This window comes from Rhamphochromis longiceps, linkage group LG16 (assembly GCF_057381845.1).
Source record: "Rhamphochromis longiceps isolate RC_006_pf linkage group LG16, R_longiceps_female_GT1.1, whole genome shotgun sequence".
Taxonomy (NCBI): Eukaryota; Metazoa; Chordata; class Actinopteri; order Cichliformes; family Cichlidae; genus Rhamphochromis; species Rhamphochromis longiceps.
This window is the reverse complement of record NC_140572.1, coordinates 37,271,607-37,285,759: the sequence shown is the minus strand read 5'-3', so window position 1 is coordinate 37,285,759 and position 14,153 is coordinate 37,271,607. Positions and strand designations below refer to the sequence as shown.

General features: G+C 38.7%; 1 protein-coding gene across 1 annotated transcript in view; it reads right to left on the bottom strand.

The window, feature by feature from the left end:
- LOC146651628 (polycystin-1-like protein 2) overlaps nucleotides 1-2,432 on the bottom strand; it is a 38,813-nt gene extending 36,381 nt beyond the window's left edge. Inside the window, exons 1-3 of the mRNA XM_085384368.1 lie at nucleotides 2,107-2,432; nucleotides 1,373-1,531; nucleotides 1,103-1,288 (exon numbers count right to left, since the gene is read on the bottom strand). Coding sequence (XP_085240494.1) covers nucleotides 1,103-1,288; nucleotides 1,373-1,531; nucleotides 2,107-2,389 — 628 coding nt within the window. The 5' untranslated portion in view covers nucleotides 2,390-2,432. The remainder of the gene's footprint in view (nucleotides 1-1,102; nucleotides 1,289-1,372; nucleotides 1,532-2,106) is intronic.
- Nucleotides 2,433-14,153: the final 11,721 nt, after the last annotated feature.

Below are 14,153 nucleotides of genomic sequence, written 5' to 3'. Positions count from 1 at the left end.
CCACTGTGCGTCTTTGTCCTGCCTCTTTCCTCTCACTCCAAACTGCTTGCGTCAGTTTTTCCTTCCCACTGTTACCAAGTGCTTCCTCACTGGGGCTCATGTGATTGTTGAGGTTTTCGCTGTATACAGTTTGAGGTGGTTGTTATTGTGATTTGGTACTATAGGAATAAAACTAAATTGAATTAAATCGAACTAAATTTTCACAGATAGCTTGTTTTAAAAAGATGATTTGATTGGACCATATCTGGTTTCTGGTTGTTCTAATTTTGACAAGGAATACCAGAAGGCTTACCAGACTTATGGATGTAGAAATTATAAATAGCCAGTAAAGCCTGATAAAAGGCTTTTGTTTGCAGTTGAGTGAAAGCCATGAATATTCCAAACTGATACTTTGAATGGTGGTCTGCAGTTAGTCAGTCATTTTAGCTGAGGCACATCCGCAGCATAGTAGATAAAAGGTGGGACAGTGCCTGGTACTAATCCATATGTAGAAATGTGCTTTTTATTGTATGTGTTTAATGATTTTGTACGTCACTAAAGATGCTATAGATTGGATGTGCAGTTTAAAAAGGTGAATGCGCTCCAAACCACAATGCGTGCTGAAAAGTCCTCCCAGTGCCCGAACAGGATGAAATCGAATCAACGTTAAACGATGACAAACGGCCGCCTGCTTCAGTCATCAGTTAAATTCAAAAGTCAATATTTACTCTGATAGATGGAAATCATCTATGTATCTTTACTGACAATTAAGCTTTTAAGCCATTGTTGTTTGCGTTCTTACGTAAATGTCCCGATGGGCAATTATCTTTACAAAGAAGGGGCTCCAGTGAGACAGTGTGTTCTTTGTGATGTAAGAGATAAGGCTTCTACGTGGATAGAATTTCACCACAGTTTTCATTCATGCAGAACCTTTTATAAGGCGCCAGTGTTTGTTTTCCTACCCGAGTTCAGCAGGTTTAATGAGAGGGACCATTATGACGCTATGATCACTGTGCAGATTAGACCGCTCGCACATAAATTAGAATTACAAGATCAACAATGAAATAATGATGAAGTTATCTCTGTAGTTGCTGCACTCAGACGCCATTTGACCGTGTTTTACCTGTAATTGATTCTACAGCGTCCGCCCAGCCGCACTCATGTTGTGGGGATGCTGGTGGAGGGAACTTGGATCGACAGTAATGAATACTCTTACGACCGTAGAAGCCACCGTCTATCATCAACACCTGACCCGAACCACACTGCAGAGTGGTGTTACGACCCTCACACACAATGGTTCTCCCAGACTCTGAAAAGATTACAAGGCAGTGTAAAAGTAATTCTTCGTATGGAGTGATTCAGTGTGCAACACAGTCTTCGTCAGAATACTTACCAAACTGGCAAATAAAACTCCGGTTTTTGCTGCAGTTGTTTCTGGCCTCCCAGTGAAAGCCCGAGTTTCTCAGGACGTAGCCACAAGCTGCTCCAGGCTCTGGACTGCTCACCCACTTTGAATATGTGACAGGTGAACCATCGAGCCAAGAGAGATGACCTGATGATGCAAAAAAGCCATGAAAGCCCACTGATGAACATACACGCATCAATAATGCATCTAGAGCAGAGCTCATTCAGTTTCTGTTACCATTTGGGGCTTACAAAAAGTTTATTATTATAAACTGTGGTCCAAGTTGACTCCAACTACTAACCTGGTGGGTGTAAGTTTTTTTTTTTTTTTAAGTGTACTTTATATTTTTACTTTGTGCAGAATTCTCAATCAGTGTGTTATATGAAGCCATTTCTCTCTATGCTGTGAAAATCTCAGTGGGAACAAATTTACCATAATTTGTCAGACTGCTGATTCCCTAGCTCTTTGTATTGTGCCGTGTTTAATCTGAGCATTCTCCACCATCCGAGATACAGAATTGATTTTCTGATTGATTTTCTAACCACAGGAGAAGAGAGCATTATCAGTGCAGTAAGAAAAAGGCGTCTTTGGTCGTTTAGTTTTGGAACTGATGCACAGTTCGTCCATGCAAACGTTTTGTTGTTAATGTTTGATTTAAAGTCATCAGTTAGAGGTCTGCTGGGAAATATCCACTAACAATAAAAACAAGTGTGACTTTTTACCTTCAGCAGATGGTGCCACACCAAACCAAAAGTCTTCCTTAGTGTCCATGTGTCTCTCGAGGAAGTACTGGGTGTCCTCGTCAGGGATAAAAGCAAGGTGTCCTCCATTCCCCTCACACCAAGCTTGAGCACTGAAGAAAGAGTGCCGGATACCCACAAATTCAAAGCAAGAGCCCCCGAAAGCCCTTTGGTGTTCTGGACAGGTGACATTTGTCTCATTTTCAGCCAAAGAGTGACAGCTGAGTGTCATCAAGATCAGCAGGTGCAAAATTGCCTGGCACATCCGTTCTGCTCTCACCTCCGAAATCAAAAGTTAGTCTCACTAGTTCTCTTTTAGCTTTTCTTGGAGGTTTCAGGTCTGAACTGATGTTTTTAAACACAACCGAGTGACATCCTACAGCTGAGCGTGTCTGACAGAAGCACCGCTCACACACCCTTTTGTAGTTACTGTAGAACACTGTTGACGTACTATACTAGCTTCAGAACCAACGAATGCATTTGCGTTTGTTACATAAACAGGAACAAAAGGGAATATGAAACTGATTACACAGTACTTACAAAAAAAATGCAAGCCTAGTAAGTCTGAAGGTTTACACAACGAGTCATCGCTATGTTAAAGAAAAACGAACAATTAAATTATGTTTTACTTCATTTTTTTAGTTAAATAGTTTCTTTTCACCCACTAATGAAACTTTTTTTAAAGTACACACGAGTGTGTGTGTGTGTGTGTGTGTGTGTGTGTGTGTGTGTTTGTCTTAAAAAATCACACTCTACAAAGACAGAGAAATGTCAACCTTATTTTATATTTGTCTCTGCAGTAGTTACAACTGATATAAGAAAGTGTTTTTCACTGTGATGAATCCAGAGATAATTATTAACCTGCTGCACATTTCATCCCAAATCTGTCCTAAAACCATTCAGCTCATAGTTCTTCGTCCACTTTCTAGTCATTTTCCACTCTGTTGTCACACTTTTTCAGCAAATAGCTCTAAAAACCATGTTACAGTATGTTCTGTAGTTGCATGTTCTGAAGCATTTAGCAGCTACAAACTTAACTATGTTACATTTTGATAGCGCCTGTCCATCCAGTTTTTTTTTTTTTTTTACAAACCTGAGTATGTCTTTGACACAAGAAAACCACAGGATATTTTTCACAGTAGCTTGGATCAATTGGGTGGACTAAGAGCAGCGCTGCACTTTGATTGTGTCATTGATTTCACAGCAGGTGTGAATTCAACCAAATGACCAAGAATAATGGACATAATACCTATAGTCTCCAGCTATCCACAGCCCTGTTGTGGCTTGTAGTTACAGTAATTTCAAGAACTGCAATGACAGGACACTCGGATCCTTCAGGATGTAAAATGAAATGCTGTCTGTCTGTCTGTCTCTGTGCCTTGGTATGTCCCTGAATCCTGGGATGGGTATCAATGCCCTTTACTAAAACTGTTTCTGGGCAGGTTTTTCTGTGTGATGGTGCACATCATCTTTCTAACTATCACTGGGGAGTGCTGTTATTGTGGCTGGTGACACATGAACACCAAGACCCAAGGTTTTCCTTAAATCACTTTTATGTGGTTTACCTTCCACTGGTTTGAGTATTGTGGCTGATCAATGTTACCTTTTAAAGAGCAATAAAGACCTTCAGCTGTAATAAAGCGAGAACTGTTTCTGAAAAGATGCACCAATATTTTATATTAAATTGAGGCTTACTTTAGAGTAACTCCCAAGTATGTTACTGATTCCCGTAAGGAGGCACATTTTACATTGGAATTTTTTTTATTCAGGAAGATAGTCTTGAAAGTAAAACTGCAATTTATAAAGAAGGTCGGGTACAATAAATATCACCTTTCTATTTAAGCTGCTGCCTTTTTTTAAACGTTCTTATGAGTCACTTTTATATATTACTTGGGATGCTGCACAAACATCTTTCCTCACAAATAATTTTCTCTCCACAGTTGCACCTACGGCGAGTCTTCCTCACCCCCTTTCTTTCCCCTCGTTTCTGTTCATCTTTCATTGTGAATCTGTGTTACTGTCCTAGCATGTGTCCTTCTAATATGCTTCATTTAATCCTTGATGGCTTTTCATTACAAATGCATGACTGAACCATTACAAAAGGCTTGTTTGTAGTGATTCACTGCTGCGAGCTAAAATTCCGTCTTTACATCCTGGTCATGTGTGAGCAGTAGTCATGTGCACCTGCAGCCACTGTGCTTTGTAAAAGGCTTTTAGCCACTTAGAACACCAAAAGAGGGCGGCTTTGTTTCCAGAATGAATGAGATCCTGCAACTCTGCTGCAGTGATTCGATCTGTGGAGCTTGGTTCTGCCACGAGTCAGAGATACTTGAACGTCTTCTGTGTAGGTTGTTCTATTGTTTTATCATTCACCCAATTATTGCAATCATCTTCTAAGAACACAAACAGAAAACATGGAAACACAATGAGTCACGAGCAAGTTTTCCTACCAAATTATGGCAGGTAAATTCAACCTGGTAAACCTGGAAGTTTATTTTGAACTTTTGAACACGTTAAGCTGCAACACACCAAAGCAAGCTAATGCAACCAGCTGACCGGGTCTAAAGTTGAAATTCAAATATTGAGACAAACCAGTTGTTTCTTGTATACAACATGGGACGTAGCAGCTGCAGTTTTTTACCTTTAATGACCTTTCATACTTTTAAACAGTCAGTTTTATGGTTTACTTAAATATAGAGACCTCCTGTCTCCATATAAAAAGAAAATAAATTTAAAAAAACAATAATAGAATAGTAGAACAATAATAGAACTAATCAGGCCAAGTTTTTCTCAAATAACTAGGAGAAATTAAATGTAAAATGTATTCCAAACAAAAGACTTGGCTGTCAGGAGGTTAAAAAAATTAGCTTTTTAAATGTCAAAACTTCTGTCTTCCCCCGCGTTGCTGTTCCTTTTGTAGCTCAACGCCTAATGCTCAATACTGCCTGGCCATTAAGAATGCAGGCCGTGTTCAATAACAGATGGATGTGGACGTTCTTGAACCTGTAGACTAAGAAATGGAAATGAAACACTTTAGTAAAAATGGGCACAAGAGCCAATAATAAAGATTTTTCCAATTGTGCCGGGAACAAAGCCATTTCACCCGACAGCTGATGACATAAATCTGTGTGTGGAGGTAAGCAGGTTTATTCCATGAGCTGAAATGTCATGTCCTGCTTCACATTTCATGTCTTCAGTTCAGCCTTTTAAAAAAACTGCAAAAGGACAACTGGGTGTTAAAAACACTAGAAGTTTTAGAGGAAGCCTACATCACAAAAATGATAGATTTGATGTTATTATTTTTTAAATAGAGAAATAAAATATTTTGAGAAATGATTTCAGTTGTAATTCTTTTTTTTAATCTTGGCCTTTTCTTCCGATGTTTTTGTGTCTCTCTTTTTTTACCGTCTGCTGTTTGCTTGATTCTGTTGACTTTTGTGCCTGTTTAAGGTTACTTCCTGTTGTATTTTTTAATGCGCATTTCTGCGTTTTAACCTTCCTCCTTTGTTTCTTTTCCCAGCCTTGCTTTTATCTTAATTGACCTGTTTCCTATTATCTTTATTAGTGCTTATGTATCTGTCTGCCACCTGCACCCAAATACTTCCTCTTATTATCTTCTGGCTTCTCCGGTTTATTTTTTTCCTTGTTTATCTGATTGGACTTTTGTATTGCACATTTTGTTAAAATGAATTGTTTTGGAATTGAATGTTTTGCCTTTTTAAGTTATGAATTTATGTTAACTAAGTACATTATTTTTCAGTGATTCCAAACACACTGCCAGTGCAACAAAACCAAAAGCCTACCAGGATGGAAAAGCATGCAATGGAGCACTGACAGTCCCCAGATCCTGGACATCAACATTACTGAAGCAGTGTGGAATCATCTTGACAGAGATAAGATAAAAAGGAAACCAACATTCAAATAAGAGCCACGAATGTCTTCAAGGAACTTTTCAAGAAACTATTCTTGAAGATTACTTAAAAAAATGACGAGGATCCTTGTCTGAGACACTTCTTACTTTATTGAGGACTAAAGATAGAGAATGCTGACCTTTATCCACATTAGAATTATACAAACGGTGTTTATGCCTAATGTCATCTACTGTCATGCATGTTTTCACATATTTAAAAAAAAAAAAATTCAGTGCAACTTTTTCCTATTTTCTGTCACGAAATTTGAGAAAATTTCTATTCTAGGTATTAGTTATTGTTTCTGTCATATCTCCTCCCTCTTCAGCACGTTTTGAGCACCTTTAAGGACAACTGCTATCACTGCCACTCAGTTGACATTTGGTATATCTCTTTTAAACCCACAGATGTTTCTAAGCTGCAGTCCTGAACAGGATTTAAACACTGTTAAAAGTTGGATAGTTCACAACTTTCTCCAACTTAATGAAAAAATGTTATAAAAAGGAAGTCCTGGTTTGAGCCCCTGACAGAGTTATGGTCCCCCTGCAACAACTGCTAAATTGTCTCTCAGGCGCCTTGGGGTAATTTTAAATCTGCTTTCACTCTCGATGTTCCCGTCAAATCTCAGGTTCACTCTTGTTCACTTAAAACATTTTTCCAAACGAAGTACCATAGTGTCACGCTCTGAACTGGAGATTATTATTCATGTGTTTATTTAATCATGTTGCATTACTGTAACTCACTGTTCACTTGTCTAAGAAAAAACTGCATAGAACATCTGCAGAGCTCTTCATGGACAAGCACCAGCTTACATCAGTGGACTGCCATACGTCCCGAGCAGGTCTGCGAGGCCATGTGATCAGGGCCGACTTGTTGTACATCATACAAGGCTGAAAACTAAAGGTGACAGAGCTTTTGTCACAGTGGCCTCCAAACTCTGGAACTCTCTCCCTCTGAGCTTGAGATCTGTGCACTCAGTAGTTTCTTTCAAGAAACTTCTAAAAACTCAACTTTGTAGACTTGCATTCAGTCGGCTCTTTTTCTGTTTTTATGCTCTGGTAGTTTGTTGTGAAGCACTTTGGGATCTTTGTCTTGAAAGGAGCTATAAATAAGACTTTACTTTAGTTTACTTTACTCGCTTATAGGTCTGATTGTTGGGGTTTTCTCTGCATTGTTGTCGGCTCTTTTCCTTGCAATATAAAGTGCTTCTAAGTGACCGTTGCAATTTTGTGCTACACAAATAGAATAGAAAGCAGATGTTTTTGCACCTCTGGAGCAGTCGGGTGTGCGTGAACTCAATGCCAAGGAGGAAAACCATCAGCAGTGATCTTAGAGAAGTCATTGTTGTTGCCCATCAATCAGGAATGGGCTAATCAGACCATTTTCAAACTATTTAAAGTTTATCACTCTGCAGTGAGACAGTATTCACAACTAGAAAACATTCAAGACACCTGCCAACCTTCCTAGGAGTGGACATCACAGCAAATACACCTCAAGGTCAGACTGTGCAATGCTCAGTAAGACTAATTAGCATGGTAGATAAAATGATAGATACAATTCATAACAGTACAAAAGGAAAACACCATAGGAGCTAGGCATGTAGTAGTCATTGAATCGACTATGAAGTCCTCCGTATACCAAAATATTCTCACGCTTATGTGAGGCCATCTGTCTGACAGCTGAAGCTCAGACAAAACTACATCTGCAGTTCAACGATTCCCAGCACAGCAACAAATCTACAGAAGAATGAGTGAAAAAGAAAACAGTCCAGGTGCTGCAATGGCCCAATAAACTGAAGCATTGTTGTGAGGAATCGTGTGCCTCTCGATATCGCAAAATGAAAGGGATTAATATGACAAATTAACACACTAAACGTTCAGTCTCAGCCTCCCCACTTGAAAGAGTACGACGTAGAATTACAGGCACTCTGGATAAAAATGGAGTCAGAGAATGAAAAAGGTCAGCTGAGAGTTGAGATGATTAAGGAGCTGCTTTCTCCATCTGCAGGAACAAGTGGCTAACTTAGAGGAACTCCTGGAGCTGAAGGTAGAGAACAAAATCCAACAAACTCCAGATATATAACAAGACATGTTTTAATATGGAAACTTTATAAAACCAGATATCTAAGGTAAAGGTATTTCTTATTGTTTCAGACCTAAACTTTTTTAAAATACGCATTTTCTTTTTAGATGAGTTTGCCATGTTTCCAACCATTTATTTGACCAAATCTTGGTGCTACTGGGAGCTCAGGTCTGTGCAGGCAAAGGATTATTAGCTGTGGTCCATCATCAGTTTGTGTGTGTGTGTGTGTGTGTGTGTGTGTGTGTGTGTGTGTGTGTGTGTGTGTGTGTGTGTGTGTGTGTGTGTTTAAAACATCACCTTATTGACAGTAATTAAAATACTAAGTAATAAAAGTACACTCATGAGTAAATTAATCTAATAATGTAAAATATAACAAATCTTATCTTTCTTTTGTCTGCTGCCACATTTGGATGGATGCCCAGTGTGTGGAGAAACTGAAGGTAACAAATGCCATCTGTAGCTCAGATGGTGGAGCAGGAAACCGAGTAATCGGAAAGTTGGTAGTTTGATCCTTGTCTGCCCCAGTCTGGATCCCAAATATCCTTTGGCAACATACTAACCTGAAGGTACTCTTCGATGCATCCACTGGAGCATGAATGTGTGTAAATGTATAGCTTGTGTAAATGGGCAAATGAGGCAAGTTGTTCAAAGTGCTTTGAGTGCTCATTTAGAGCAGGAAAGTGCAGATATATAAGAACCAGTACATATCTGGGACTCTCCACCATTTGACCTTAGAACTGAAGAAGCTTCTCGGATGAGAGGTGAAACGTCTTCAAGTAACTTAAAGAAGTCCAGACGCTTTTCTTTGCAAGCTCCTTAGACTACGATGACCTGGATGACTGAGAACCTTCACAGACATAAGAACCAGTACAGTTATCATCTTTTAATGGTAAACTATCAGTTAGTAGAATAATAATCATCATATGGTGACTGTCTGGTCAATCGTGTTGTCGGTACTGCGAAACAAATCAGTTGTTTAAATTTTTTTGTATGGGGTGAAAAAATGAGCAGTAATCTCGCTGGAGTTTCAGTTCTTTTTAATTGGACTCTTGTTGTGTTGGTCTTGATTGTGCACTTTAACTATATTAGGCTAACATAGATGAAAAACTAAAAATAAATGTGATTAAAAAGTAGTTAACTGAAAAAAGTGCAAAACTTTAATAATGTGCTTCACTCTGTTCCCAGTAATGAAACATATCTGGAGGACTAACCCTTGCTGGGTCTTTGTGCTCCATCTTTATCTGCTTCAGAGACCAAAGTGGTTTTAAACTCACATGTTTTCTCAGTTCATCTCATCACATAAAGGACATCCCTCAGGTCTGAAAACAAATATGTTGTGTTTCATGGTGTTTGAGCTGGTGTAGCTACTCGTATTCCTTTCTCTTAGATAGCACTGGTGTCCTGTGCTTTCAGGATGTGATTAAATGGTTCCTTACATTAAAAGAATGCTCAACAGTAACAGACGCTAAACAGTTTCTGTATCAGATAAATTGCTGTAGGGACTTTCACTGCATTCTGGAGACAGCCAGAAATAAAGTCCCCATCTAGCAGAATAACAAAAACTAGGTCTGCAGTGACTCTGGTGCATGAACAAATCTGGTGACCCCAGAGCAGTTATTTGGCACAAAACTCTTTGACACTCTTGGAAAACAGTTTTAAAGAGTTTACAGGGAGCCATATTGGTCAACACCCACACTACTCTCCTGTTTTGCCATGCAGGGCCTGGTTACAGTGTAACACTGTTACCAGTTTGGTTTAAGTGTTACTCTGGGGTTTATCTACAGTGTGCATTTTTCTTATGTGCCATACGGAAGATTAAGAAAGAATTGTATTTTTTTGAATCACTACTGCACAGCATTCATATCATATGTGTCAACATCTGCAATTTAATGCTGAGACATGTTGAGTGATTACATTTGGATCTTTTGTTGGGAGATGCTTTCAGAGATGACTGCCCCACTTTCCTTTTTTAAAAGCTTTCAAGTAATTCAGAAACCAGGAAATGACAATTATAGATATATCAAATTATTATCATTATCTTTTTTTTTTTTAACCAGATTGCACAAACATTACAATCAGTGCACTTATAATTGTCTGTGAAAAAATGAGTCATCAAATGCAATCACTGCAGGCTGCTGAACAAAACAAAAGCAACAGAGAAAAAGTGATATTCAGAGTTTCCTTTTTCAGGAACAAACAGTTCCCCCAATCCTGGCCCATTCTGCGTGCTTTCCTGGGTCACTGCTCGTCACTTCCACTGACAATACTGACATCATTACTCTGGTCCATTCATTTTCTTGCCTGCCTTCTGCGAGCCAAACAGAATCGATTCTTTGTGCTGTAAATCTCAGCGCTCTTCTGTCATTCTTTGCAACAAACCTCCTCCACATCTCTGCCTCACCACTCGGAGGCCAACCCAAGTCTTCATCTTCTTCTTCATCAGTATTTAGACTCTGAGGAGTCTTCTCCCACCTCCTCTCACTGCTGGGATTCTGACGATTCATCTGAGTCTAATACTTTAAGATACTTTAATTGAATTCTGAATCTCAGCAAATCACATTTAATATTTCCAAACAACCTCTCTTTATTGAAATGTGATGATAGCATCATATAAACTGCAAATCATGGCCTTTTCATATTATATTAGTATTGTGCACTTGGAAAATGTTTGTTTCATAATATTTTTCTAGTTTGACATTTTTAGTGCATTCGTTCTTTTGTGTCTTTGCCTCTGGCATTCATTTGCAGGATAGCTAGCTTCCTGGCTCATCATTCAAAAGTGGAAGTGAGTCTGATCTGGCCTTAAGAAACTTATTTAGTACTTTAGAAAACCTGGTTCAAATGCGAGTGAATATCAAGATCGGATCATGACAGTTATGCAAAATAATTTTGATTTATATGGAAAAGTCTGCATATAAGTGCTCATTCAAGGCGTTATTTAACATATACATCCAACATTTATGATAACTCCTAAAAAAAAACCCTACTGACTGGCAAAGCCCAGAATGGATTAGTGATTTGCATACTCTGGGTCCATTTATCTTACCATTAATCATCAGTCTGAAAGTATCAAGAAGATGCTAAGATATGCTGTTTCCCAAATTCTGATTAAATTCATTACTGGTGTATTTGATTGAACAGAGCTGGATGTTTGGCCAAAAAAAGGAAGCAACAGACAAACAATGTTGCCCAGTTTTGGCCCCTTTTTTACCTTTGAAAAATATTTGATTTCTCACAGTTGCACTGCCAGCAGCGTACGAGGTCAGGGGACAGAATCTGAAGTTGAAAAGATTCATTGGAGAGAAAACTCAAGAGACGAGGCCAGCGGAAAAGTCGGGTCTACAGAGAGAGCAGCAATTACAGAGAGATTTTCTTGTAAAATGATGACTTGATTGATCTGAGGTCAAAGCTGAAGGGTAAAGAAAGTTTTTGAAAAAGTGCAGTGTGTTGTTAAGGTTCAAAATTGAGGAAGGAGAGTACAAACCACCCATGGTCCAGAAGGTCTTGGTCAAACAATGATTTTAATGAACACACACGTGTGGGAAGACAACTCTGTATGCCGACAGCAAGTAGTCTTCAACTTAATCAAAGCATGAACAGATATTTTATAGCATCAGGGTTTGATTTACTGACGCCCCTTCATGCGTCACAGATACATTTTATACATAGATCAGATCAACACCACAATGACTTTTAACCCAGAAGATCATCTTCTATTTTCATGGCTGGTACTTTCCGTTCTTGTCTTAAAGTGAATTGTTCCTCTTTCTTACCGAGACATGACTAATCTCTCCTCTAAATAAATCTAACTCGTGTGTGTGTGTATGTTGACCTCACATGCTCTTTGTGTCACCTCTTCACCTACTAACTGTCTGTGTCTCGTCCTCAAATGCTCTTTCTCAATTCACCTGTTGCACTTCTGACCTTTCACCAGACCAGAGGCTCACTGAGACTATATGTATGTCTTCTACTAAATAAATGTTTTAACCAAGAACTTCTACTAAAACCTTAATATGAAATGACCTGATATATAAGTGTTTTGTAAGCATGTACTGCAATTCCTTCTATGGCTCCAAGTCACTTGCACAATAGATTGTCCGGACATCGCGCCGAACAAAGCTTCCAACCCCCAATTAATTGACCGAGCTCCAACTCTTTAATAAGCACAGATATGCATTGTGTATAAAATAGTCATAACTGCACCTGAAATACAAGGTCAACATAATAACTGTATGCATAACATCTTAAGGCCTTCTTAAAGCTATCTGTTACATTGTTAAAGCCTCGTCTTAGCCTGCTGCTCAAAATAACTTTCACTTCTGCAAAACTCTCCAAGCCTGTTTCCTGTCCTGTTACTTTTAGCCTTTCTGAAAGACACACTGTTTAAACCTCTAAACGCAATATAAACTCCAGATTATATTATTAATGCAATGGTAATGATGACAATTATTTAACAATAGCAGTAAAATAATTTCCCTGCTCCACAATGACCACGTGTAATGTCATCTCGGACAGGGGAATAACAATAAGCCAGCGTCTGAGACCATGAAAGTCTGAGTCGGCTGAAGATCGTTTCAGAGATAAAAGCTGATGTCAGTTAAGAAGAGACTGAAAGCAGAAATGCGACATTAAAAAGGATCGTGTCATGTTTTAGGAAACATGAAACCAGGTTCAGAGGATATGAGAAAGAATAGGTAGACAGTAGAAGATGATAGTATAAAAATAAAAAACCAAAAGCGCTGAACGCTCCAACATTTTAATTATGACAAACAGAAAATTAAAGATGCCAGGTTAAATAAAGTTGCACTTGTCCTGGTCCTCAGCTTTCTGCAAACGAGCCATGTGTAGGTGTAGGTAGCAACTACAGAGATAACTTCATCATTATTTCATTGTTGATCTTGTAATTCTAATTTATGTGCGAGAGGTCTAATCTGCACAGTGATCATAGCGTCATAATGGTCCCTCTCATTAAACCTGCTGAACTCGGGTAGGAAAACAAACACTGGCGCCTTATAAAAGGTTCTGCATGAATGAAAACTGTGGTGAAATTCTATCCACGTAGAAGCCTTATCTCTTACATCACAAAGAACACAGTCTCACTGGAGCCCCTTCTTTGTAAAGATAATTGCCCATCGGGACATTTACGTAAGAACGCAAACAACAATGGCTTAAAAGCTTAATTGTCAGTAAAGATACATAGATGATTTCCATCTATCAGAGTAAATATTGACTTTTGAATTTAACTGATGACTGAAGCAGGCGGCCGTTTGTCATCGTTTAACGTTGATTCGATTTCATCCTGTTCGGGCACTGGGAGGACTTTTCAGCACGCATTGTGGTTTGGAGCGCATTCACCTTTTTAAACTGCACATCCAATCTATAGCATCTTTAGTGACGTACAAAATCATTAAACACATACAATAAAAAGCACATTTCTACATATGGATTAGTACCAGGCACTGTCCCACCTTTTATCTACTATGCTGCGGATGTGCCTCAGCTAAAATGACTGACTAACTGCAGACCACCATTCAAAGTATCAGTTTGGAATATTCATGGCTTTCACTCAACTGCAAACAAAAGCCTTTTATCAGGCTTTACTGGCTATTTATAATTTCTACATCCATAAGTCTGGTAAGCCTTCTGGTATTCCTTGTCAAAATTAGAACAACCAGAAACCAGATATGGTCCAATCAAATCATCTTTTTAAAACAAGCTATCTGTGAAAATTTAGTTCGATTTAATTCAATTTAGTTTTATTCCTATAGTACCAAATCACAATAACAACCACCTCAAACTGTATACAGCGAAAACCTCAACAATCACATGAGCCCCAGTGAGGAAGCACTTGGTAACAGTGGGAAGGAAAAACTGACGCAAGCAGTTTGGAGTGAGAGGAAAGAGGCAGGACAAAGACGCACAGTGGAAGAGAGCCAGAGATTAATAATAATAACAACTAATGATTTAAATGCAGTGAAGTGTATAAACAGATAGAGAGTGAACAAAGGTGACTGAAGAAGAAACACCCAGTGCATCATG